The following is a 26,993-nucleotide window of genomic DNA, read 5'->3' on the forward strand; positions in this document are numbered from 1 at the left end:
GAGATGTTAAGTCTCATTTTCCCAGTAATTTCACCATCTACGGCGCCATTCAGACCGAAATACAGTATGTTTACACATTACTGCTTCACGGCAGAAATAGGCGCCGTTGTGGTACCAATTATCTAGCCGGCATCCTGTGCAAAGGAGCTTCCCATTGGTGGCATCAATCAAATATGACTTTATTTGTACACCAAAACACCGATATGCAAAGCATAACATATTACACAACATTGTACCTGGCATTATCCTCTGCCAAATATCTGAACTTCACAGGGTTGACCCTTGCTAAGATAAAGAATACCTTGTTTAACATGTGTGAGGTGAGAGGAGGAGGGCGGCCCTGATTTGGTGGAGGTTCACCTTGACCCTGCTGCTGTGGCATTTGAAACATTGGCATCTGCATGTTATTCATTGACATTTTCATTGGCTGCATTTCACTGAAAAATTATAGTTTGGATTTTACTAATAAATATAATATTTTACTTAAAACAATATAAAACAGTGTTATTTTAAAGTGATATCCCTTACTTCTGGGATTAATTAAATTTAATTTGTAACCAAAATTTATGAACGATGCGAGACTCGAACCCACAAACTGGCAGTTGAACAAGACACAGCATGATTTACGAACCATACGTCACTCAAACGGTTGGCTCAGTTGGAAGAGCGCTCCGACGGAGGAAATTTAGATTACAAATTTAATTTAATAAAATACAGTTAGCTTTATTGCTGGCTGACCTTTCGACAAACTTAATTGCAATCTCCCAACATTGACTAGCAAGCTAGTTGTGTCAAAACAAATCAAGTCAAAATCACTTTTTCGCGGTTTTCGAGGAGCTTTCTTCCTCGTACTACAACGCTGTGGAATGAGCTTCCTTGTGCGGTGTTTCCGGGACGATACGACATGGGTACCTTCAAAAAAAGCGCGTACACGTTCCTTAAAGGCCGGCAACGCTCTTATAATTCCTCTGGTGTTGCAAGAGAATGTGGGCAGCGGTGATCACTTAACACCAGGTGACCCGTACGCTCGTTTTAATTAAAACCGTATTCCATTAAAAAAAAACTTTATTCACCTAGGTCAAGCAAATGACACTTATGAAAGTGAAATGTTTTTTTATTTGACCAGTTATTATTTATTTTTATTTTGTTTTTTATTTATTACAGCTTTGCCATTACAGTGACTAAATAAAATAATGGTCCCACAAAACCACCTTGATGGTTTGTCTGTGGAATGAAAGTGGTGTGTGTTACCACCAAATTATTGCTAGCTGTTTTTGCTGCCTTAATACCACGCCGAGATTCGTATTCAGAAATTACGCTAGTTTTCAATGTGTCTATCTTATCATTTAAAGCCAAATTAAAAAAGTGAAAGTCATACAATTTTTTATAGAGAAGCTTGAGCAGTCATGTTGAAAATGTTTCACTCTGAAAGCTTGCATCATGGTTTGGTTTAAATAATACTTAACCCCTTATTTGGGTTGAGCAGTATATCAACTGAAAAGTAAATTCCTACCCTGGATTACATACGGATGTGAGACATGGGCACTCAACAATGAGCACTAAGACAGGCTTTAGTACTGCCTAGGGTCTATGGAACGAAGTAGCAGGAACACAAACACTAGATAAAATTAGAAATGACGATCTGAGACAAAAAACAAAAGTACTCGACATACTTTCTAAAATAGATAAGCAGAAGTGGAGATGAACTGGGCACATGTTGAAGACAGGTAGGAGAAAATAAAACCTTTACTAATTGGTATCCAAGCGGTTGCACATGGAGCCAGAGGAGACCTCGAACAAGATGGGAGGAAGAACCGAAACTCACAGCGGGCCCGAACTAGAGTGACCCACGACACACCCCGATGGAAAGAGCTAGAGGAGGCCTTTGCCAAGTGGCACAATGAGTTAAAAGACATACTCTAACTCAGAATAAAAGTGCTTAATAGACAGATAGAGTAAATTCTGTAGATAGATGTTCAATGAAAGACCTGGGTGTGACATTTGACCAAAAGCTTACCTTTCACGACCATATAATAACAGTCACTCAAGAGTCCTTTATGAGACTGGGTTTCGTATTAAGGAATACGCGCGATTTCCACAGCGTCAATATTATACAACTGCTTTCAGTACCCTTGTGCGTAGTAAGCTTGAAGCGAGCTTAGCCCTTATGCTGGAGAAAGTACAAAAAGCATTTTTGAGTTTCCTGTATAAGCGGAAACTAGGTTACTACCCGACTACTTGTACCCGACGGCGTATCCCGTCGGTTGCCTTGGATACAACACTCTGGAAACCAGACGGGCTCTCGACCAGGCAACTACCTTGCTGAAAGTAAGCCGGGGCTTAATAGATGCCCCTGATATTCATAATGAGCTGATTCGATTGTATACACCTTACAATTATATTCGTTGTAGAAATCACCGTCTGCTGGCGGTACCCGCGTGTCGCACGGTAGCACGCACTGCGGCGCCCTGCCGCGAGTCTTGAAATTGTTTAATCACCTCGTAGAAGCCCGCCCTGATTGTGATCTACTTACTAATAGACTTGAAGTGTTGGTGCAGTTGCTGCTCCAACTTTGTGAGTCCTCGCATAATAGCGTCTAACATTTATAGTTTAATGTACTTGATTATTGTAATTGGTGTTGTAACCGTTTTAATCAAAATAAATAAATAAATAAATAAAAATAATAAATAGATCCACAAAAGGAGAGTTGAGCAAACACCAAGATTTAAGGATAATGTGTCATTTAAACGTTTAGCTATGAGGTTGAAGATATAACCTGACAGCTTTGCAGCTTATCTCCACTCTGCTTTGGTGCATACTGGGCCTTAGTAGATGTGGATGTACCTAAAGGCTATAACTACAAAATATATACATTTAAATCATGATTTCCATTGTGAAAACTTTACATCTCCTTTACTCACTTGGCCTCCTTTTGTTGCTGTCTCTTTCTTACTTCATCCTCATTTAAAACTCTCTTTAACTGCATGAAGAGCTGCTGCTTTTCCTTCTCTAGCTGTTTTAATTTCTGCTCAAGTTGTTCTATCTGTTCCTTTGTCTCTTCTAAATCATAGAAATTATAAAATGATTAGTATTAAAAACAAAATAAATTTTAAACTGGCCGCTATTTAATTAATTATTGAGTGACTGCCAATGGCTTGTAGATTTCAATTATATGGTGTCTAACTTTTGAATAGTATTTTATTTAAGCTGTCATGTATTTTAAAGATTGCCACAGAAATTTATTGCTTCTAATGTGAGCAATTTGCTTTAAGAACTTGTACTGTTCTGTCATAATTAGTGCAGTGGTTTTGGTGATTTGGCTGTAACAAAAAACTTATTTCCCGCTATGTTACAATATATTCGATTTTTTTTTTGGAATAGGAGGACAAACGAGCGTACGGGTCACCTGTTGTTAAGTGATCACCGCCGCCCACAATCTCTTGCAACACCAGAGCAATGACAGGAGCGTTGCCGGCCTTTAAGGAAGGTGTACGCGCTTTTTTTGAAGGTACCCATGTCGTATGGTCCCGGAAACACTGCACAAGGAAGTTCATTCCACAGCTTTGTAGTACGTGGAAGAAAGCTCCTTGTAAACCACACCGTGGAGGACCGCCACACATCCAGATGGTGGGGATGATATCCTAACTTGTGGAGTGTCGTGCAAAGGTGGAATCAATAGATACTTATCGGAATCAACTTATTGTTAAGGAACTTATAGGAACCTTGATATATCTAGTTCTATTTGAACAGAGTTGTTTACAAAAACATGTGTTTATTTACATTACTAACTGGACTAACTACGAATATTCAAGACTTTTTCTTACTTGTATAAATAGAAGTACCCGAGTCCTTGGGCCTTTCAGTATCTGTGGTATAAATTTAAACGTTCAGGGTGTCTATGACAACAATAAGGGTCAATGATACCCAGAACAAGCAATACTAGAGGTGATCAGTATTAGAGTTATCGCTAACTAGTAAAGTGTATAATATACTGTTTCATTACGTTTCCTGAATATGTATATCCTATATTTTATATTCTATTCAGTAACTGTAACATGCTATGGATGCAGCACTTTTTACGAGTATATACACTATAGGTGATTAAATGTTCTAGCTTTTGATAGTCAATCATTAAAATATACCAAACAACCAATGGGGGCTGCTAAGCATGTGGTAGCGGCTAGATGGCATTGCAGAATTTTGAGTTCAACAATCCTGAGTGACTCCATATTGTAGTGGGCACTGGTCAAGGTGTATCACTTACTAACAGGTGAAATTCTTCCTCATTACTTTTCTTATAAAAAAATATGGTAAACTAGTATTAAAATAATTTACCTAGGGTCATAACATTTTGTTGTTCTCTTGCTTCCCTCTCCTTCCTCAATCTTTCTTCTTCAACTTCAGCTTCATATTCTGATAAAAGATAATAATATAGATTAATTTTTAAATCTTAATATATTATATAAAATACTAATGTTCATACATATGCCCATGGAGTTTGGTCGGGATGGGTGGAAGTGGGTGGCAAAAATGTGAAATTATATACATCTGTCCTTCTCTAACTAATGTAAGCTTCTGTAAAATTCTGTAAATCTCCGGAATATCTAGAAAGTTCCAGAATGTGTGCAACTGATGTAATCAATCTAGAAAGTTCTAAGGCTTTCTGGAATGATCTGGAAAAGTCTAAGACTTTCTGGAAATTATATAAGAACATATTAAGATTTATAGCGATGACCTAGGAAGAAATATGGGGTTGATTTTGCATAAAATTAGTAACGGGCAGTTAGTATCAAATATTTGTATGCCAGGGGCAAATTACTATCAAATTATAAAAAGAATTCTTAGTGATACTCACTGCTCTAATACCTCTATTATTGTTATGATTGGGAGAAGAGGGAGTTTAAATAAAAATGTTCTACAAAAATTATACAATGAGTTAAATAGTTTAAAAATAAAAAATCTTATAATATTCACACTGCCATTCATACAGGATTGGCCACAGGAAAACAAAGCAAGAGACAATTTGAATAATATGTTAACCCTATTGTCTCATTCAAATTATGTGACATATAATGGTAATTTATTATGTAGTAATATACACATAATTGATATTAATAATATAATTTATCATAAATGTAAAATGTTGACATTTGATAGGTTACACCTATCTAATTTTTATAAAAGACAGATAGCTAAATCGCTATCCATTTATTTATTTTATAACTCAGCCAATTATTTGGCAACCTGGTCCCCTGCTTCTATTGAGCAGGTTAGTAAGTCGATTAGCACTGCTTCTATTGAGCAGTGTAATAGCTTGTTGGACTCTGCTCCTATTGAGCAAAGTAATTATTTGATTAACACTGCTTCTATTGAGCAGTCTTATAGTTTAGTTTCTGGTTGGAATATGTTCCAAATTATTTAAATTAGTCAAGAGGAGTCCCCTATTGTCTAATAGGGGACTCCTCTAGCAATATAAATACACAATGTACAAGTAATAGTAAACATAATAATTATAAAGTTATAAACCTGATGCACCAAAATATGCAAAGATTGTTAGGTAAAGAACTGGAACTGGAGTTACTAATGAACCATGAAAATATTGATATCTTATGTCTTACTGAACACTGGCTTAGAAAATATGAGCTCATTTTTAACTCCAGTGGTCATCGGGTGGCAAGTGTGTTTAGCAGAGAAAAGGCAACACGTGGCGGCTCTCTTATACTTATAAGTAAATCATTTAAATTCAAAGACCGTTAAGCCTCTCTGTTGAACGTACCATTGAAATAGCCTGTGCAGAGCTTGAGTGTGCCATTGTTGTAAGCATATACAGACCCCCCGATGCATTATATGAGTTATTTGAGAGTGTATTGGAGGAGGTTCTATCAAAATTATCAGAATCTAAGAAATATATTATGATTTGTGGTGACTTTAATATTAACTTATTAGAAAAATTCACCACAAGTATAAGATTCAAATCTTTGTTTAAATCATATAATTTATCAAATATTTTCTTAGAACCTACTAGAGTAACCAGCACCTCTAAAAGCTGTATTGATAATATTTTTACTAATTATAAACCTATTTCTCAATCAATAATTAGTAATCTGAGCTCAGACCACTTTGGTCAATTAGCCTCTAGTACTTCAACTAAAAAGTTTATGTTTGTTCCGGTAAACAATAGGCGAATGGAGAAATATAGAGGCAATGTTTCAGAAAAACTCTCAAACTTGTATTTGAATTATAACAGTACTCCAAATGAGATGTATAGTAAGTTATTTAAAATAATTAAAACAGAGTTTGCTTCTATATTTACTTCAAAGACAGTCAACTCGGGTGGTCTCTTGCCATTTAACAACTGGGCAACAGCTGGTATACATAGGAGCAGACAACGGTTATATGAACTATACAGGGTGTCCCGTAATCAGTGGACCAACGGGATACCCGTGATAGGGGTGGTCATCATCTCTCGAAAACACCAAATTTTACTGTTCTAGGGCCAGTAGTTCAAAAGATATGATTTTTTAAGCATTATTTTGAAAATTCTACCCTTATCAACACAAAAGTTGAAAAAAAATATTTTTTATTTTTATTTTGCCCTGTTTATTAACTTAAGGTGGCTGAGGAAACATGTGTCTTCACAATTAAATCCATTTTTGTGAATAAATATTGCCAAATTAAAAATTAAAAACCAAAACATGCGCAAATATCAAATAACTAAATTTGCAACGTGATGTTTGAAGCAAGCTAGTGCAAAAAAAATGTATGACAGCCTTGCGGACCATTATTTAAAAAACATCTGCAGTTCATACTGATTCCAAAAAGGTATAATTAATCATTATTGTGAAACAATAAAAGACAATAATTATTTTAAATCAACATTAGATAGCAATTTCTTGGCGGAATTTACAATAAAACAAAAGTAAATAGTTAGAATTTTTTTATTTATTTCTTATAATAAATGTTCGAAATGTCTTCCTCTTACTCTAAGGCATAGCCGGCATCTTCTTATAAAATTTCTTTTTAAACTTTTTAACGCCCTTTCATTATTTTTGACTTTTTCACTCACCACATTCAGTTTTTGTCTTAGCTGTCTTTCGTTATCGTTAACGGTTTCATATACGGATTCTTTAAAATATCCCCATAAAAAATAATCCAATGGATTAAGATCAGGTGATCGAGCTGGCCATGGGATTGTACCTCCTCGTCCAATCCACCTACTTGGGTAAGACTCGTTTAAATATTCCCTCACTTGTCTGCAATAATGAGCGGGTGCGCCATCATGCTGTAACCACATCCTCTCACATACCTCCTGTGGTACATTTGCTAATAAATTACTTAAGTCATTTCTTAAAAATTGCAAGTACCGAGCACCATTAAGCCTCGGTGGGAGCTCAAATGGACCAATAAGTTTACCATCTAAGATTCCAGCCCACAAATTGACTCCAAACTGGTGCTGGAATCTATCTTCTCGTACAATACGTGGATTCACAACAGCCCATTCATGTAAATTATGAATGTTAAACACTCCAACTCTTTTAAAACACGATTCATCGCTCCATAATATTGAATTGAAAAATAGTGGATCTTGTCGGCATCGGCGAAGCATCTCTGCACAAAAATCTATCCTCCGTTGATAATCAGCAGGTAATAGTGCCTGCACTCGTTGAATATGATAAGGGTATAAACTGTTTCTTTTTAAAATGCGATGTACTGTTGTTTTTGCTATACCAGTACGTCTTGAAATACGACGAACACTCGTAGAAGGTTCTTCTGTCACTTCGGCCAGTATTTGAAGTTCATCGACTCTTCTAGGTCTTCCCACGTTGTTTGCAGCTCCGGGAATTCTGCCTTCTAAATACGCGTTATTTACACGGAGAAAAATTCGATGATCCGGATAGCGGTCGCGATTAGGATAGCGCTCACGATACGTACGGGCTGCTTGCCGAGCGTTTGCATTACACAGACCGTAAATAAAATACATCTCAGCATATTCACGAGGAGTATAGGTATTAGGCATTTTATAAAATCCGGGCAAACAGTATCCAAATCACAAAGACAAACAAGGTCCAATTCAAGCGTCAGTCACCAAAAAAAAGAGTCGTAATGGTAGCGAAGTAAAAAACACGTGTGCAGCTACGAGCTATGAGCAAGTCTCTGATGAAACTAAGAATAATTTGAAAAATTAGGGTGTGGGGATCATAGGCGTCGGCCAATAGGACCCCGTAAACGAAAAAGGTACCTGAGCGAGAAAGAGATAGCATATTGTGTTATCTCTCTCTCGATAACAAAATAATTCTCAGAATAGATAGCGCTTAAATGTTTCTCGCAATTGGAGTCTAAAATTGGTTATTAAGTTATTTTTTTTGTAAAATGTAATATTGTTATACCTTTTTGGAATCAGTATGAACTGCAGATGTTTTTTAAATAATGGTCCGCAAGGCTGTCATACATTTTTTTTGCACTAGCTTGCTTCAAACATCACGTTCCAAATTTAGTTATTTGATATTTGCGCATGTTTTGGTTTTTAATTTTCAATTTGGCAATATTTATTCACAAAAATGGATTTAATTGTGAAGACACATGTTTCCTCAGCCACCTTAAGTTAAGAAACAGGGCAAAATAAAAATAAAAAATATTTTTTTTCAACTTTTGTGTTGATAAGGGTAGAATTTTCAAAATAATGCTTAAAAAATCATATCTTTTGAACTACTGGCCCTAGAACAGAAAAATTTGGTGTTTTCGATAGATGATGACCACCCCTATCACGGGTATCCCGTTGGTCCACTGATTACGGGACACCCTGTATAGTGAGAGATCATCATGTCATCATGATGCATCTTTCCTTGTATATGTGAAAAATTATTCAAAATTATTTAAGACAGTATGTACTATTGCTAAGTCAATGCATATTAGAGAAATAATTAAAAATGCTTCAAATAAAATAAAAATGACTTGGAAAGTTATTAACTGGGAATCTGGAAGAGCGAAAGACTGCAAGTTTGAATATAATCTAATAATAAACAATACAAAAATCCACTCTGAGCAGGAAGTAGCTTCTGCTTTTGAGAAATTTTTTTCTGACATTCCAGTTTCCATCTCAAGCACCCTTGTCTCCTCCACCAGTGTTGCCGAGTCACTTCTTTTGGAAAATGTTAAGGAATGATAAACAAAATTTAAAATTCAGTGTTGTTAGCCCAGCAGAAATAATTAAAACTTTCAGATCCTTAGAAATGAAAAAAACTGCTGATATATGGGGCATATCTGTAAAAATAATAAGTTCTGTTATTGACGTCATAGCATCATATCTAGCACTAGTTTTTAATAGCTGTATTGAACATGGTGTGTTTCCTGACCTTCTGGAGTATAGTAAAATTACATCAATATTTAAATCGGGACTCACTTCTGACCCGAATAACTATCGCCCTGTTTCGGTGTTGCCGACCCTTAGTAAAATTTTTGAAAAAATTATTTTAAGCCAAATGCTTACTTACTTTAACACTTATAAGTTACTTCATATAAAACAATTTGGCTTTACTAGGGGACGCTCGACTACGGATGCAGGTGTTGAACTCATCAGGAATATTTTAGAGGCCTGGGAGGAATCACAGAATGCACTTGGTATCTTATGTGATTTATCCAAGGCTTTTGATTGTGTTCAACATTCAACGCTGGTCAGGAAGCTATGCCACTATAGTATAAGAGGATCTGCACTCGATCTTCTGATCTCATATTTAAATAATAGGATTCAGAGGGTCGAGGTGAATGGCAGGAGATCTCCTGGGACTCCTCTCGGTATGGGGGTACCACAAGGGTATATTCTTGGTCCCTTCGTCTTCTTAATTTATATAAATGATTTACCTAACCTTGTAGAAAAAAATACAAGGTGGTATTGTTTGCGGATGACACTTCACTTATATTCAAAGTGAAACGAAGCCAAGTTTTATATGACGAAGTAAACAATGCTCTATCTGACATCGTGTACTGGTTTAGCGCCAATAACTTATTGTTAAATAATCATAAAACCAAATATATTAAATTCACCGCGCCAAATGTCAAAAATGTAGATGCGAATATTTTATTAAATGGAGAGGTGGTAAAACCAGTGAAATCTGCTATATTTCATGGCATTACTCTTGATTCCAAATTGCAGTGGGGCCCCCATATTGAAGGATTGGCGAATAGGCTTAGTTCTGCAGCATATGCGGTTAAGAAAATCAGACGGTTAACTGACATAGATACAGCGAGATTAGTATACTTTAGATATTTTCATAGTATTATGTTCTATGGTATATTGTTATGGGGCAGTGCGGCCGATATTAATACTATCTTTGTGCTGCAGAAGAGGGCTATTCGCGCGATTTATAACCTAGGTCCTAAAGAATCATTAAGAGAAAAATTTAAAGAAATAAACATTTTGACTGTTGCTTCTCAATACATTTTTGATAATGTTTTGTATGTTCATAAGCACATTGAGGAATTTTCAAGAAACTGTGACATTCATAATGTTAACAGGAGGAACAAACATAAACTTGTTATGCCTACTACTCGGTTGGGTCGAGTTAGTAAGTCTTTTGTTGGGCGATGTATATGCTTCTACAATATGATCCCAGAACATGTACAAAACAAATATGTCACGAAATTTAAAAGAATTGTTAAAAAATGTTTGTTTGGGAAAGGTTATTATAGCATAAACGATTTTCTTAATGACACCACGGACTGGAATTAAAGCGAACACCCTCAGGCTCTTTAATTATTAATGTTTATTGTATGATATTACATTGTAATCCATATTTTATAAAAAAAAAAAAAAGCCCGCTGAGTTTCTTGCGCCCATTCTTCTCAGGTCTCTTTTGAATGGGTGGTAGATTTTGACGTTCAATAAGTGATTATAAATCCTATTTTGAATAAAAATATTTGAATTTGAATATCTAGAAAGTTCCAAAATGTCCTATTGATGAAATTGATGTGAAATGGTCTAGAAAAATTCTAAAAATTTTTGAAATGACCTGAGAAGTTCCAAAATGTGTGTGACTGATAAAATTGATTTAAAATGGTCTAGATATTTCTAAATGGTTTCAATGATCTAGGATGTATTAGAAAGATTCTTGAAAGATCCAAAATATCTGCAACTGTTATAATCATTTCTATATGTTCCAAAATTTTCTTCCTTCCTCTTAAAATTCGCCCAGCGAAGCGGGCGGGAACGGCTAGTTATAAGTCTAAAATTGGCAATTGTGGCAAAAAACACAATCAACTTAGTAAGAAAATGAGCTGTTGGGCATTTGACTGTCAATTTACTAGCTGTTCATTGTAATTATTCAAGTAACAATTGACAACTACTAACTGCACATGTAATTCAAGCAATCCCCTATCAAAGAATATGTAACAACACAAGGCACAAGTGTAGAAGTTTCACTTTGCACAATCAATTAAAGAAAAAGGTACTGTTGCGGTCATACAATAAGGTGTATTCCTATTAAACTGACAATTTTATTCACCTAGAAGTAACCTCTCTTTCTATCGCATTACCTCTTCTGATGACATTAGGATTGTTTCTTAACTTAAAACTGTATCTACCTAGTACAAGCTCCTCTTATAAATAAATTGTAGTTAAAAAAACTAAAAACATGCTTCTTATAGAAAATCGAACTAGAAAATAGAAAAGAAATTTAAAATAAAGATCAATTCCTGTTAAATATTGTACTGTCATTGTTATTGCTATAAAATAATCATAATCAAGTCCCGGTCTCTTAGATCCCTTAGATATTCAGCTGTGGAGTAGTAGGATTTACTACAGAGCCATTTCTTAATAAAACAATGAAATTTATTTATAGATAATGCATTAACAGTGATTGAGACTTTAATAAAAAAGTGTATACATTTACCCTTAAAGCTTTTATGTATCTTATGAAGCCTACTAGAATTAGTTACAAGCAATCCTTTATTTCTAGTGTTATAATAATTATAATGTAAAAACCCCTTAAAGTACCTGTAAAATAGTATATGCATAAAAAATTCTGTCTCTAGTTAGGAGGAGATTCAAATGAAGTTTTAGGAGGTTAAACAAAGACCACTATTTTAACAAAACCATAATAATTTAACCTTTATTATTTCCTTTGATTCATCAGTACGTTATTATAATGATGACAGGTTAGTAATTGAATCTACACACAAACAAAACATATTTACCACATTTAGAGCATGACGTGATTTTGTAAGGCTGGTCAGTTAACAATAGGCCTTTTAAACTCAGTAGAAGTTAACACAAAAAGGCTACAGTATTTGAAAGTTTTGGATCTGCCATTATTGGAGTTACCCATATCAGATATGAGGTAGGCTTATTATCATTGGGTACTATCACTGGTATATACTAAACATACATACCTTCTTTTTTTCTCTGTCTTTCCCGGATAATATGCCGCTTGAGGGCACTCCACATTTTTTGATCAGATTCATTTTGTTCTTCCTCAGTGGTCGATGTTACTGCTGGCATATTATTTAACTGAGGCGGATCTTCCAGGGCTAATTTTGTTGAAGATTTACTATGATCGTAAATTTCTATAATTCGTATCTTGGACTACGTGTTTCCTTTGAGGGTATCCAAATCCAATATGTGATGCATCAACAATCTACATCAGTAAAATCTAAATCAAAGGTAATACAGTTAAATAAATAGTACCTAATTAGTAAATACGAATTACGATTCACCACTGCGTCCTACGAGTTAAATAGTAAATAGGTAAGTGTAATCGTAAAAGTAAATAAGTACCAGGGTACATATTGAATCACAATGAGGAATGACTGAAACAAAGAGTATAGTAATATATAGGGAATGGACTGAGTAATGAATGATGAAGATAAATATTCTTTTAGATTACCGCTTATTTCCACTAACGGACCGTGTCCGCTGGTTCGGCTGTACCAAATCCTATCATGAGTGTTTAGCATAAATACATATTTTATTATTATTGTTTAGCTTGATGGCGTATTCTTTTAGATTTCGCCAAGGATGAGTGTGTATTATTCAACTCTGCTTTATATGGCTTCGTGAATAAACAAGGTCATCAGAAACTAAAAAAATTGTTACTGTTGAGATTATTCACCGCAAAGAACCCTGTTGATGTATCTAAAACAAAAAAGACACACACAATATATACAAAGGGTTAGTTGGTCAAAAAACAAACAAACTAAAGTTTTATATTATTTTGGTTAATGAATGAACATAATAAGATTATAAAAAAAACAAATTATAAGCAAAAGGGGAACTAACAAAGGAGAGCAAGGATTTCAAGTCAGTGGGGCGAGGGATACCAGGAGGAAGGAGATCATAAAGAGAAGAAGACAGTCGAGGGCAACTGAAAAAGATGTGATTGGAAGCTATTTCATCAAGTCCACACTCACAAAGAGAGCTGTCTCTTATATGCAACTTAGCCAGATGGACGAGGGTACACGTATGGCCTAGCCTTAATCTTTGAAATTGCAGAACTAAGGCCAAGTAGGAATTGAGGATTGAACATCAGCGTAGTATTTCCCTTTAGAAGAACTAGTCTTTTACTAACACATTTTTCCAGGATGTTAAAAGGCGCTGTCTTGCGGAAGTAAATCATTGCGGTAAACTGTGTAGTGATCCATACTTCTAGTATTTCTTGCATCTTTGGCACAACGTTCAACCGTCTCGTTACCTTTACCTTGAATACCACTATGGCCTCCTGGCTATAGTTGTACTCAAGGTCACCTAGGCAAGAACAAGTTGAATATTTTTAGAGTGACTGCGATAGAGTGCATATTTTAATTTCGATAATTGATTAGTTGCAGTAGCCAACTCTTAGAATCATTGAGAATAATATAATTATTTAGGTGATGGGATTCAATATAAATCGAAGCTTTCAGGACAGCTATAGCTTCACCAGAAAATACTGATGCTTAGGCGGGGATTTAAAATTTAGGATGACATTGTACTTGGGATTCCAAACAGCCGCATCAATACAGCCATGGTCTGACAACTTTGAAGCATCAGTGTAAAGGGCGTGAAATGTAATACCAAAAAGAGGGAACTTTTGGCACTGAAATATTGGACACTCTCTTGTCCACGGAGATAAGTAACAAACCTATTGAAAAGGCAGAGACAATCTTTATGGGATCAGTATTTAAAGTATTAGAGGATATGAAACTTATAAATAAGCGGATGATAAGGGAGTTCAATTCTTTTGAAAAGAAAACGGTCACATAAGAATTTTCTTCTAAGGTGTACCTTAGGGTCTCCTGTAGGACAGCATCACCACATTCTACCTGGAGAGAATTAATTGGGGTTGATTTCATAGCGCCACAAATTAACCGAAGGCATTTCAACTGTATTTTGGCTACTAATACAACAAGCCTAATACAGGGCAGATCTATTTATTACTTAATTATAAGGTTCCAGTAGGAAAGTGCCGTAATCGAATGACTACGCATCAGGGCATTGTACATGAGCTTCCAAGTGTATAGGTGGCAACGTCGCCTAAAAAGTTAACCTTGTCCACAACAGAAAATTTTTATTGACCATATTATGATATTGAATCATCAGGGAGGGATCTAGATCGAGAAAAAACCGCAGTGCTTTTAGTGATAGATAAGGACAGTCCATGATTTAGAAGCCAATCGTTGAGATAGAAAATTAAGGCGAGAAGAAGCCTCTTCTATTTTTTTAACAAACATAGACAGCCAAGTCATCGGCATATTGGAGAGCTCTAAACCATATGTGTAGATACTGTAGAGTAAAGGGCTAGGGACAGAGCCTTGGGGAAGCCTATCCATACCTGTCTGGGTGACAGATTATAATTTGGGGAACGAATGGTAACAGATCCAGAAGAGAGAAGATAAAAAAATATTTTTACAATCTTCACAGCTACAGCTTCACTAATACTCAGCTGGAATATTTTTTGCCTGAGTACTGAAAGAAGAACATTGTCATAAGCAACATCCGAACACATCTACTTCAGGCTAATTCTTAGAAAAGAACACACGTACATCAGTGACAAATGGGTAGCAGATAAAATATTGTTCGGGATGGATAAAAGTACCTGTTTTTCGAGGAAGCTACTATTGGAGATAAAGGAATATGGAATCCTATGGATTCCTAGAGATAAATTTCTAAAGCCCTCTAGAGCAATTGATTCAAAATCATCAGAGGAATTAAAACGTAGAATTGGTGGACAAAGTTCTTCCGAGGGGGGGCTAGTCTTCAAGAAAATTGTTCAACCCAGTCCGACGGGTCCTTCAGACGAAATGACAGGACTAGAAACAGAGTAACGATAGCGTCTAGGAGAGAGTACGAGTACCTCGCTGAAACGAGACTATTTAGATCCTTTCTTTTCTGACAAAAGTTTAGTGGTCTTGGCAGCAACTCTCTGGTAAGAGATGTAATTTTCAAGATTCATTACTTCTATACAAGTGTCTTCTGCTTTCGAACGAATCTTACAGGCCTCTTGCATTCAGGATTCCTTCACGGAGGGGAAGAAATCTTTTTAGAAAAATTCACGAGGGTAAAGAATAGCGTTTTTGAACAATACATAAGAAGAAAGGAGATTGTCAGCGTTAATTGAAGGAATATTTAAGATTTCTTGATTCAAATGGGATCTGAATTGAGACCAATAGGATAAAGGCAGTCAGGAGTTGAGAGAATGACAGTGAAATGATCACTTCCATAAGTAGAAGAAAGGACAGACTAGAAGCCAGGGAAGCAGAAGTTATTGAGAAATTAATTGCAGTCTTTGGATTTTGAGATTGAGGGTTTCTGCGAGTAGGAGTCCCGTCATTTAAAACACACAAATCCAATTCATCACAAAGATCAAGGAAAGAAAATGAAATACAGTCACAGTAATTTTCACAATTTCATTCAGAAAGGAGAGCAAGATTGGGTTAGGAATGTAGATGGAGAGGAAAGAAATATTTTTGGTTATAATAGTAACGGCAAAAATGTCGTTAATGTCGGTTGATTAAATATCACCTTCCTAGATACCAAAATGGCACAACAAGCATATCCATCAGTCCTATTGTCTCGGAGACATGAGTTACCCGGGATCCTAAAGTTAGATCCAGGCTTAAGCCAAGTCTCCTGGAACAGCGAAGACAGAAGGATTGTATTTATTGATAAGAGTAATAATTTCATTCTTCTTGTAACGAATGCTATGACAATTCCATTCAAGGATGTTTGACATTTTGAATAGTTTTGTTAAGCTGAGTAAGTTTAAGCTGTGATGTTGTTCGGTAGTTGAGAGTCTTCAAAGCGAGATATAAAATTTAAAACAGTGGAAAGTAAATAAAAGATCCAGGAGATTATCGTTATTATTCAATTTTTCTGACGGGATAGCATATCCATGAGGATGACTAGAGTATTATTAATTATAGCTTGATGAGCTTGTCTGTCGTAGCCTGGGCGGAGCTGGAGAAGTTCTTTGGGTAAAATATGTTCGCCGAAATGAAACTGAACTAGGAGAGGATTGTTTATGGGAAATTGAACAAAGGTTTGGGTGCTTTGACTGGGCAACTGAGGAGGAGAAGACCATAAGGGATTTTGACACTTGAGGGAATCTAACTGATGCTTCAGAATATGAAATATTCTCTTGTGACATAACTAATTCAATGGATTTCTGTCGGGAATGTTCGGGACATTTTGGATCCGTTTCTTTATGGCTACCAGAGCACAAAAGACAGGTAAGGGTCAGAGATGTACGTGTATAATTGATCCCAGCATAGTCTTCCGTAATCGGCAGGTGCCACCGCGCTGCGGTATGCTATCTATCGGCGCTAATTTGGCGCGCACGCAGCGGCCTGTCAATGCGTATTATTTAAGTGACCAAATTTAATTAGACGAAGTAGTATAGTGTTTGATTAGGGTTCACAGTCTTTACTCACGTGTACCAAAAAAGGAGTAACATCTTGATTGGTATAACGTTTTCTATTACCTTCATACTCTGGGAAGGTATAAATCGACTGAATAGATCCTATTGTTTGTGAAACTGAATTTATCTTAGTTAGTTGAGAAGATGCAGGATCTACGGCACTTTGTCTTTTCCTGGAAAGACGGGTCGATTCACACAAGAAAAATAATAAATAATAAGAAATTGCTTTAGAGACTTGATTCAAGGACTCACCACCGCCACGTCAAAAAAATCGCATAAATTCCTGGTCAAGTGTCATTGTCAATGTCAAGTGTCATTTCATTTCATATTTTCAATAAGAAAGGAACTACTGATTCTACTGAAACTGTAAAATGTAAATCCTTTTTCAGAGATAGATTGTGTTCGTTGTGTTTTTATTAAAGATTATAGCGTAATCATATTAAAATAAAATTTTCTAACAAAACATAAGATGGATGAATCTTCGAGACCCAAAAAGAAACTAAAAGCAGTAAGTACAAGTCTTTATTTTTATACTAAACTTGGTAGGTTCAGACATACTAACAAGATAATTCTTGTTAGTATGTCTTATTCCAATAAGTATTATATTTATGTTATCAGTTTAATATAGGTTTTAAACAGAAATTCAAACAATTACTTATCAACTTATCCAATACCTACATTACATTATTTTATAGGCATTAAGTAATAATATTATTACTTAATGCCTATAAAATAATATTAGTTTATTGAAATAATAGATAATATTTCTATTATTTCAATAAACCTAATTTGCATTTTATTTACTTTATTCACCATATACTTACAATAATTATATTTAATAAAATAATTAAAAATATTTTTTTATTTGGAAATCAAAACTTATTGATTCAAAAATAATTAATTTCCCAGATACAACAATAAAAAGAGTAATAAAAGTTACTAACAATTTAATATGTTTTTCCGTACTAAAATATGATTTTTGGATCATAATTGGTAAATTATTTTGTTTACTTCATTTTCAATACCTTCTCAAGTCAAAAATCAGCTAAGGAGATGTACTTTGAGTTATTTGTTGCAAAATTTGGGTTGTGCTACTGTTGATATTTCCCAGCACATGGCTATTCTATTTATATATAGACTCGGCATGTCAAAATTTGCTAAATCACCACTTATCACGAAATAACATTGAAATGTGATCCATACTTCTTGGCCTTAATAATTATTGTAAAGTACCTTGTGATTATATATTTTGTGGCATGAAAGTTTTACCAACCATACTTGTTCAAAATATGAATAGCATCTTGTAGTTTTGTCAATCTATGCTTGTATGTAGCTGGCCAACTCAACAATTAAATATATACCCACCTATGAAGTGTAAGTCTTTACAAATTCATGTATTAAGCTCCAAATTGCTAAATGATCTCATGAGATCTGTGATCCTGATGACCATAGACTGTAGCTAAACCAATGTGTTCCATAGTTCAATTATGATGTACTAAAATTAAACTATAACATCCCCACCATGCTTAAAACTGTTTCTCGAGCCTTGAGTTCAAGAATCTTTAGCTATCAAAATTTTACCTGCGCTTCTCGATTGCTTCACTTTGGTAGGTGTTGGTTTGTTTTGAAACAGCTAAACTGTTGACAGAAGGTTTGTTTCGAGAACATATTATATTTATAACATATTGTATTTATAACATGTTATTATATTTATAACATGTATAACATCACCTGTCATAATGTCGTAAATGCGCGGAGACAAGCCATAGGGCCAACTTCTGAGCTTCTTACCGAAGCTCGAAGGTTGTGCGGCACCCAGGGCAAAATTATCCTTCTCATGCGAAGGTGCTCGTGTAGAATCTTGTGAATACTTCCCGATCAAATCTGCAATATATATGCTGAATGTCTTTGATTGAAATTCGTTTGTTTTCTGGAATTAAATATTTCACTGATAGCACATTTTCCCCGCTAATTTAGCTTTTATATGATATATTAATCAAAAGAACAATTATTAACTATTGTTATTGTTATCAATGTTTTTAAAGAACAGTATTAGAAACAGAAGGATGGTAGTACCTACTTACATAAATAAAATCATTCCATAGATGCTGCACCGGCAAGAGCCTGCTTTTAAATTTGAAGATAAATATGTATATTACCTATTTATTTATTCATTTATATTTGGGAAACAAACAGTATTTTAAAACCTTTTACAAAAATACGTAAAAGATTGTACACACACCAATAAACTTTCTATGTAACTATAATTTATGTTCATTTAAATATCTTAATTACCAAATTTGTATCGAATTATTTGTTCTAGATATGGCTAATTATCTAATGCAGAGTATATAAAATAACTGGTAGTGGGAGACGATTTTAAATTATCAATCGCCTCCTTGGCATTAGTGTTGTGCTACTTTCGTAGCTACGCGCGTGTTGCCGCCTCCGTCCGAACAACTTCACTTTTGGCGCGAAAAGATTTCAATTTATTTATTCTTAATTCAAAAGTCTTCAAAAATGAGTTTAGAATTACGGAATAAGAAAGTCGCGGACACGTTCGAGAAATATAAAATAGCTGAATGGGGAAACGGGATTTTAAGAACGGTTTGTGCATATTTTTTTTATTATTATGTTATTTGTATTTGTAGGTAAGTATTTATTGTTAATTTGAATTCATGTCTTGGAAAGTGGATACGATGTAGGTAATATTTTTACGATAACGTGATTTTAAATGAGTGACTAAGAATACTTTCACTCGTGGTAACTTCCTTGAGAGTGTTGGTAACATGATATTATGTACTTTCCTTTGCTTCTTGATTTGTTTGTGTGAATAATATTGAAGTGTTTTTTTTATATAGAATATCTACTTACAGTCAAGTGAAAAAGGATTTTTTTATTCGTGATCTTATTTGTTATTCTCATAAACAGCATTATCAAAATTCGTGAAACTTATTTTATGTACTTATATATATTACTAACTAAGTTGAAGTTGAGCCAGCTTATTATTCTATTAATATTTTTTTTTATTATCTGCCTCTAACTTTGACGGATCGGTTAAAGCAGTGCTCCTTCATTATTTTCCTTGAGACAAAGACCATAATTAGGTACATACAAATTTGTTTGGGTGAGCTAAGCCGTAGAAAAGTGATAAATATACATACATAATTCATTTTATTTACTTTTTTGTTATCAGATTAATAATATATTATATATCTTTATTCGTTTGTCAAAAAATTTCGCCTGTTGTGATACTGAGGTATATAACTTTGTATTTTAACTTTGTGATTATAAATACACAGTTCGAAATTTTAAAATATTTAAATATGTAATAATAATGTCCCTATCTACTAAAAGTAATTATAATATCTTATTAATTATAACTGGAATTCGGTGTAATTAACAAAGTAATAAAAATTTTAATTAATTGTATCACAAATACTTTTGTTTTTTTTTATGGAATAGGAGGACAAACGATCGTACCTGGTCACCTGTTGTTAAGTGATCACCGCCGCCCATACTCTCTTGCAACACCAGAGGAATCACAGGAGCGTTGCCGGCCTTTAAGGAAGGTGTAATCTTTGTTGGGGAAGGGGGGGGGGAATGGCCTCCGGTCCTCGACACTAACCTATGCGAAACATAGCGGCACTAGGCCGCTACTTCACGCCGGTATTCTGTGCGAGTGTGGTAATTAACCCGTCAAAAGACGGCTGCGTGACTCTCCCACTTCTAAAAAGCCCTTAGTCGCCTCTTACGACACCCATGGGCCTGGGACTCCCCTATTCTTAGCCCGTGTTTACTTATTATTCTTTTATATTATTAACATTTATAAATAGATTAAAAATGGGCTAAATATAATTTAAAATCGCTTATTTTATTTTGAATTCCACTAATTTTGTATTTTTTTTTTACTGAACATGTATATTTTCGTATTTCTACATCCATTATATAAAATTAATATGTGTTAAATTGGAGATTTAAAAGTGGAAGGCAAATTAACCTACAAATGGTTCAATGGTTAATAGTTTTGACAGTATTAATTGCACAGACAGTAATTATTGAGTTTGAGGGGTCATTGATGATATGTTATTCGTGGTGCTTGCTCCCTCGCAAAACCGGAAAGAAAATAGAATCATTTCGATCACGAACATGAGGTAAACCCGTAATGAAATGAGCCTTAAAACGAAACTGTGTTGACCTGAATTAAATAAATTCTTCATAATGAACTTATGTTACCAATAACCGTGAACCGGTTCAATTTTTTTACGGTTTATTTGCCTTGCTGCAATGCTAAACTGCGCAGAACGCACTCGAGACTCGAGAGTCCAATCAACGTTCGTAATGCTATGTCAGTGTACAGCGTACATTGCACACATAGATATTTACTTGTAGTAGTTTAGCATGTATCACTACATAGTATAAAACAAAGTCGCTTTCTCTGTCCCTATATCCCTATGTATGCTTAAATCTTTACTACGCAACGGATTTTGATGCGGTTTTTTTTAATAGATAGAGTGGTTGAAGAGGAAGGTTTATATGTATAATATCCATTAAATAGTGGAGAAATACTGTTATTTTTGAGGTTTGTAATGTGATGTCGTAAATTATTACATTTTTTTCCGCTTTTATTGCAAAAGCAGGCTGAACCCTACGCGATTTATCAAAATAATGTACTAAGTATTGTACACATTGAAAATGTCTACAGAAAACTCCGCTATGGTATATGTCTATCTCTTATGGATATCCCATAATAACATTTTTTTGTCATTTACTTTTAACGACAAATAATGGCTAATTTCCGAAGCGATTTTAACCAATACAGCATTAATCCTGATCTAATTAAATACCTTAAATACATTGTTGATTTAATATAGATCTATGTGGCCCTTTACAGCATATGATTTAAATGAATATTTTCGAAGATATTACAGATTAAAAAATTGCGGGACGTATCGTTTGCGCCCGCGGTTCTCCCTAAAGCACTTTGAATTTAGCAGCGATCTGACGCGTTTATTATCGGAGCTCTCTAGCGAGGAAAATAACAATCTAATATATAAAATTCTCATGTCGCGGTGTTTGTAGTTAAACTTCTTCGAAACGGCTTGACCGATTCTCATGAAATTTTGAGTGCATATTGGGTAGGTCTGAGAATCGGATATCTATTTTTCATTCCCCTAAATGTTAAGGGTGGTCCACACATTTTTTTTTTTATTTTTTTTTTGACATTTTTTTAAAAATTTGATTTGATTATGAGTCAGCATTAAAAAATACATACAACTTCAAATTTTCACCCATCTACGATCAACAGTTACTTTTGTATCGCGATTTTAATATCGACAATACAACGTTTGCTGGGTCAGCTAGTACTTATATAAAAACGTGCTTTTCAGCGCGACAATGTATCCGTAGTTTTAATATTTTTGGTTTGTACCCAATAATATTAATACTAGCTGACCCAGCAAACATTGTATTGCCGATGTTAAAATCGCGATACAAAAATAACTGTTGATCGTAGATTGGTGAAAATTTGAAGTTGTATGTATTTTTTTAATGCTGACTCATATATAAACAAATTTAAAAAAAAATGACAAAAAAAAAATTAAAAAAAAATGGTGTGGACCACCCTTAACATTTAGGGGGATGAAAAATAGATGTTGTCCGATTCTTAGACCTACCTACCCACTATGCACTCAAAATTTCATGAGAATCGGTCAAGCCGTTTCGAAGGAGTTCAATGTTTAGCACAATGAATGACACGAGAATTTTATATATTAGATTTTATAAGCGAAGCCGGAAAGGGCCATAGTAGTAGTAAACTCAACGAAACTTTCCAATAGATATGAACGGCATAGCTTTATCAGTGCTAAATATTTGCTGTCGATCATTTTGTTATCGTATCCTTAAGTGATCGTGTTATATAAATTTACGATGTCGTTATTGCCGATGATGATTGAAGTCTTATCATTTATTTATTATCTATATATTCATTTTATTTCTGCATTAACTTCTTGATAAGACACACCACACCAAATCATTCGTTGCACAGGATGCCGGCCAGATTATGGGTACCACAACGGCGCCTATTTCTGCCGTGAAGCAGTAATTGTAAGCAGTAGTGAGTTTCGGTCTGAAGGTAGCTAGTGAAATTACGAGGCAAACGAGACTTAACATCTTATGTCTCAAGGAGACGAGCGCAATTGTAGTGCCGCTCAGAATTTTTGGGTTTTTCTATAATCACTGCATTGTAATGGTGTGGTATCAATTATTCATATTCATATTCATTCATATTCATTTCTTTGCTATTAAATAGGGTGGTACAAATTTGGTCTTACAATAGCTTAAAGTATCTCCTATTTAGCTATTACCAATAGCATGCAAACTTGGTCTTGGTCAAAAATTATATTACAATATAAATTTAATTTATTTTACATAACACAAAATTATAATTTTATGCAATACAAAAAAAATATTAAAGTCAAGATAAGAATAATCCACTTACAATGCAATGTTAAAATTCTTTACTCTTTGTGGTCAAAAAACTCTTCTATTGAATAAAATGTGTTTTGAAGAAGCCAACTGTGTAAGGATACTTTAAATCTTGAAAAAGGTTCAACTTAAATGAATCAGGGATCTTATTGAAAATTTTCATGCCCATCCAGAAGCAATTTTTCTGAAATAAAGTGCTATGTGGAACGACTCTAGTCACTAACCTATCAGCTTTCCTAAGTATTCTAGTACTAATTACCATCAGCTGTACGTCCTGCTCGTCTCGTCCCTTATTGTTATATATTGTTATTGTTATATATATAAAAAAAAACTACGTTGCAACTATCCAACCATTTGTGAAGCTTCTTTGGAGCAGTGAGCGTACATTTTGTCATTTTGCGTGTTGTTGCGTAGTTCTGTACCTTTCACACGCGTACCGGCTTAGAAAGTATTTGACGAGATTTGATTGAGAGAGGACTCTTTTTAACTGTAGGGATTTAGGGCATGTATTTTATATCGGCGATAATCACCAAACTTCAGCTCTTCTTTGATTGGCACGCAAAATACCTAATAGTAGCGGGAATCTACATTTCTCGAGATATTTTTTTTGTTTTTTTTTTTTTTTTTGGAACGAAGTTCCTTACGGCAGGCTTGGAGGAGATAGGGATTTTGCTGCGGGACCGAAGTGAAAAAAATGTGATAGTAAAACCGTAAGAAAAAGTCCGTGGAATAAAACCGTTAAATGAGACGTGAGCAGGCGCGACAGTCGTATACACAAGCGAGTAGTGTGTATTTTGTAATTATTTCTATTTCTATGTAATTTTGTGTTGTCAAACAAAAATAAAGAGACATATTTTGTTATTTTAATTGATAATTTGGATAACGATTTATTTTTATTTTACGTACTTTATTATTTCCTAAAATACTGAATTTCCTAAATACTTTCCTGTACTTAAATAAAAACTAATCTGCAAAATTTAAGAGAAAATCAAGAAAACCTACATAAAATTGAACACGATTTTTTTTTACAAATTGTGTCGATCCTACATTAGCCAAAGGAACTTCGTTCCTACCTGGTGTCCAACGACACCACATCTTTTTTATAGCATTTCGGCTAATTCTTTCTAATTCTTACAGCTCACGGCGTCTCCATTTTTTTATGGTCTTTGAAAGACGATATGTTTGTATATCTATCTTAGTACTATAAATAACATACGAGTGATACTTAAGTTTTGAAGTGTCTTGAAAATGAACGTCTGCAATTCTGATTTCACGAGCAAACCATTTCATTATTGTGATTTAATAATTATTAACCTTGAAAAAATATTTGAACATGCGGGGACTGCCGATAGAAGTTTAAACTAAGTAACTTGTGAAATGTATATACTATCTACTAGAGATAGATTACTACCTTCTACGGTCAGTAATTAGCTATCTATCTTCTGAAGCTGTCCCAATATTCCCGATAAGTGATTCTTGATGAGCTGTCTATCTGAGCCCTCCGGAGAAATTTGTCATCTCAATATTTTTCTCTTTGCTATCTCAAGGTTTTTTTTACAACAAGACTAAGTACAAAATATAATAATACAACTTACTTTATCTCAAGGATTCTTTGTCTCAAGTAGGCCACACCCGGAGATAGATTGAATATTGGAGTAGTAGGGATTCGCCGGTTCTGGCTCACAGTAGTAGGGATTCGCCGGTTCTGGCTCCTCGATTCTGGCTCACTTGCTCGTGATGCCTACTAAAAAAAAAAAAAAAAGAAGTTTGGTGTCAAACTGGGGGTTTTGATGTATTTCCGAGCGATTGCGCTGATCCGTTTTTCGATATCTCTTATAGTTTCAAAGTTAGCATTTTAAATTAAACAGATCCATAATCATTAATAATCACTGGTCATTTAGCTAATGATTGGTGAGCGACTCAATGTCTAAATTTCCATGAACGTGATACAGGTAATTTACTAATTACCTCTATCACATTCGTTACTACGATTAAAAAGACAGTTTCTGTATTTATTATTTATTTTTAAAACATGATTTAAATAAAGTATATAATAAAACATCATTGCAGATTGTATCATTTTCAAAATATTTGATGAAATCATTCAAACTCTTCTTATTAAACTTAAAGTATAGATACATTATGCAGTACTCGCCACACACTGCGGTATATTCATTCTGTACTCTTGCAGTATTGTAGTTATACATTCTGCAATTCCTTTGTAAAAACATCAGCTGGAATCCCTGAGGTGGACGACCATATGAATCGAAGTATTGTCCAATACCCTGCTCATCAATGTGTATTGCAACCCAGTGAGTGCCTGGCTTATTATCACTATCTAAATTGCTGACAATATAACAGGGCGTTACAACATATATCGGCAATCGGTTTGTCGCATAAACATTATTTTTAATACTGGGATCGATTTTGTTCAAATAATTCTGTATCTCGATTGTATTCATATTAGTTGAGAACAGGGTCTTGTCAGTTGCGAGGATTGAATAGTTATGTGGATCATAATAACATAAGCACTCAATAAATAAGGCTTTAATGTATCTTATTCATGTATTTAAAACTTATATGGTTACAATAAAACAAAATATCATTACAAGCGATTCAAATATAAATCTATGAACATTTGATGAAATTATATTTTCATCAATTTTATTATAATATAAAAGCTGATTGAAAACGAACTTTGTACCTACATACTTACGTAGTCATTAGTACAATCTGGAAATGTTGACTCCATTAAACTATCAATAATTGAACTTATCATTTAAGTGCCATTATGTTTCACCATAATAAAACAAAATATCATTTTATATACATATTTTTATTATATAAATTTATAAGGTAATCTAGTATTTAATCAACATAAAAAATACACAAGGATACAAACGATTCAAACATTAATTATTATATTCTAACTGCTGTAATCTACAGAAATATTACGATTTTTATCAATTTCAATAACATTATCGAATTCCGCATAAACAATACAGTTAATTGTTTGTGTAAGAGCTGATTCAAAACGAACTTCTAATCTTACACTACCATGTTTTATAAGATTCCAATGACTTGAAGAATTTGCTGATAAATCGGGTGTTAAGTCGAAGGCTAGCAAGCAAAACCCTTTGGCATATTGCTCTCTTGATACTCCATTGCCTTCATTTAGGAAATGTATACCTGTTCCTGAGAATAACGTATGATAGACCGTAGTAAAAATATTATTGTCAAACGATGGCTGTAAGGCTTTTGAAGGTATCTGTTGTCCATCTATGTATAAACAAAATGTATTAATATCATAATTTTCGAAATTGAATGGGTTTTTTGTGAGACTACCATTAAAGGATGCATTATTCACAAAACCGACTATACACCTTTTGGGTATTTGGCCAAGGAATATGTTATCAAGGGTTTTCCCCTGAATGCCTGATGGTATAGTTAAAACTTTGACTTCTGCTCGCGTGATTGGATATTTTGCTGTGGTAGATGATAAAACTTTTTGATGTGCAAGTAGCACAGTTGGGTTGATCCTTTATTTTGTTCATCAGTTGCATCCATTTTTCCAGCTGTATCTTCATACCATAGACCACAAGTGAGATGAGATTCTTTTGCAGC

The 26,993-nt window shown here is 34.4% G+C and overlaps 2 protein-coding genes across 3 annotated transcripts in view; one reads left to right on the forward strand and one right to left on the reverse strand.

Annotated features, from left to right (window-relative positions):
• Positions 1-220: 220 nt before the first annotated feature.
• LOC126977356 (G protein pathway suppressor 2) lies at positions 221-12,779 on the reverse strand. The gene is made up of 4 exons (XM_050826124.1): positions 12,385-12,779; positions 4,336-4,413; positions 2,922-3,060; positions 221-437 (listed from the first exon to the last, which is right to left on the reverse strand). The coding sequence occupies exons 1-4, from the start codon at positions 12,491-12,493 to the stop codon at positions 221-223; spliced, it is 543 nt and encodes a 180-aa protein (XP_050682081.1). The 5' UTR covers positions 12,494-12,779.
• A 4,440-nt stretch (positions 12,780-17,219) lies between these two features.
• LOC126977381 (bifunctional 3'-phosphoadenosine 5'-phosphosulfate synthase) overlaps positions 17,220-26,993 on the forward strand; it is an 81,521-nt gene continuing 71,747 nt past the window's right edge. Inside the window, exon 1 of one of the 2 annotated variants that reach the window (XM_050826146.1) lies at positions 17,220-17,391. In XM_050826146.1, the coding sequence (XP_050682103.1) occupies positions 17,353-17,391 (39 nt within the window). In that variant the 5' untranslated portion in view covers positions 17,220-17,352. Of the gene's footprint in view, positions 17,392-19,276; positions 19,491-26,993 lie in introns of those variants that run through there. The other variant, XM_050826145.1, reaches the window with a different exon arrangement.

The sequence above is a fragment of the Leptidea sinapis genome, chromosome 45 (genome assembly GCF_905404315.1).
Source record: "Leptidea sinapis chromosome 45, ilLepSina1.1, whole genome shotgun sequence".
NCBI classification, from domain to species: Eukaryota; Metazoa; Arthropoda; class Insecta; order Lepidoptera; family Pieridae; genus Leptidea; species Leptidea sinapis.

Excerpts from the sequence above, each read along its gene's own strand:
- LOC126977356 (XM_050826124.1), bottom strand. The coding sequence starts at position 12,493 with ATGCCAGCAGTAACATCGACCACTGAGGAAGAACAAAATGAATCTGAT. Across the intron at positions 4,414-12,384 it reads AAGACAGAGAAAAAAAGAAG|AATATGAAGCTGAAGTTGAA; the intron begins GTATGTATGTTT and ends ATCTTTTATCAG. Across the intron at positions 3,061-4,335 it reads ACAAAATGTTATGACCCTAG|AAGAGACAAAGGAACAGATA; the intron begins GTAAATTATTTT and ends TCTATGATTTAG.